Here is a 1,650-nt window from a genome sequence, read left to right on the forward strand (position 1 = left end):
TCAGAATGTACAAAAAGCACTGATGGACACCAGAAATGTAAACATGTGGGTAAATATTAAAGGACTTCTTTTCCATTTTAAAATTTTTCTATAAAAGATGGTTGACTACCAGGGGCGCCTGGCTGGCTCAGTTAGTGGAGTGACCCTGAATGATCTCGGGGTTGTGAGTTCAAGCCCCACACTGAGTGTAAAGACTACTTCAAAATAAAATTTAAAGAAACAAACTTTCTCCTAGAAGATGTCACGACTCTGTGCATCCCCGGAGCGGCTCAGAAAAAGTTTGATAGATGATGCTAAGGCCCGCTTAAAAAAGCATGATGTTGGAACCAAATATTCTCACTTGTCGTCTAACAAATATTCTGTCCTTTTACCATTGTTGGCCAAAGAAGGAAAACTCCAACTGTTGTTCACCCTCCGGTTGGAGAAGCTACGAAGGTCACCTGGAGAAGTTTGCTTCCCTGGAGGCAAGTCTGAACCCGCAGATATGGATGATGTGGCCACGGCGCTCCGGGAAGCCCAGGAGGAAGTAGGGCTACATCCTCATCAAGTGGAGACTGTCTGCTGCCTGGTGCCATATCTGCTTGACAGCGACACACTGATAACCCCAGTTGTCAGATTTCTAGACCACCACTTCCAGGCCCAGCCTAATCCCGATGAAGTTAAGAGTGTGTTCCTGGTGCCTCTAGACTATTTGCTGCATCCACACGTCTACCACCAGAACTATCTGACACGCTGTGGTCATCACATTCTTATTCATTGCTTTGAGTACACAAATCCTGAAGATGGTGTCACTTACCAAATCAACGGGATAACTGCAAAATTTGCCCTGTTCCTTGCCTTAATTATTTTGGGGGAAAAACCCATCTTTGAAATGGAGTTTAATCTCAATGATCTAATTTCATCCTCTGAAGAGATCTTCCTGAAACTAAAGAAGCATGCTACAAGTAAGTTATGACTTATGAGACCACCATCCGAATAACTGAGAGGAGTTTGTGTGTGCTTATCCATAAGAACAACAATAATGCGAGCTGTTGGAAACTGACAGGTGCAACAATTTCTCCTGCGACATGAAGAGGAAAAACCTTGCCTTTTTCCCACTTGCCCTGTAATACCTAAGAGAGCGAAAGGTTTTGCCAAAGTGGAAAAATGTGTTCATGGTGTTGCATAATTTCACAACACAGTATGTTAATATTTTTTTTCTACACATGTATCTGGCACAGTAGGCACTTAATAAATATTTGTTGAATATAAAAAATATAAAATTAAAAAAATAATTGACTACTAGATGCACTGAATTGTTCATTTTAAAATGGTTAATTTTATGCTCTGTGAATTTTACCATAATAAATTATTTCAAAAAATACAAGTGACTATTTAAAGAAAAAACAATAACAATATATTTGAGAGCTTATAATATATGTAGAAGCAAAATGTATTACAATAATATGACAAAGGACAGGAGGGTAGAAATCAAAGTATGCTGTTTTAAGGTTCTTGTATATGAAGTCGCATAATTGTATTTGAAGGTAGACTGTGATATGTTAAAAAGGCTTTTTAAAACCAGAGAGCAGGTATAAAAAGAAAAAACAAAAACAAAAAACAAAAAAACAAACAAACCAAAACAAAACAAAAGACTAGCTATAGCTAAAC

General features: G+C 38.2%; 1 protein-coding gene across 1 annotated transcript; it reads left to right on the plus strand.

The window, feature by feature from the left end:
• Positions 1 to 222: 222 nt before the first annotated feature.
• LOC116882160 (peroxisomal coenzyme A diphosphatase NUDT7-like) lies at positions 223 to 1,248 on the plus strand. The gene has a single exon (XM_032882381.1). It carries the CDS (start codon positions 239 to 241, stop codon positions 953 to 955), a length of 717 nt encoding a protein of 238 aa, XP_032738272.1. The 5' UTR covers positions 223 to 238; the 3' UTR covers positions 956 to 1,248.
• The last annotated feature ends 402 nt before the right edge of the window (positions 1,249 to 1,650 follow it).

Source organism: Lontra canadensis, unplaced genomic scaffold (assembly GCF_010015895.1).
Source record: "Lontra canadensis isolate GAN:19392208 unplaced genomic scaffold, GSC_riverotter_1.0 scaffold81, whole genome shotgun sequence".
In the NCBI taxonomy this organism is placed as follows: Eukaryota; Metazoa; Chordata; class Mammalia; order Carnivora; family Mustelidae; genus Lontra; species Lontra canadensis.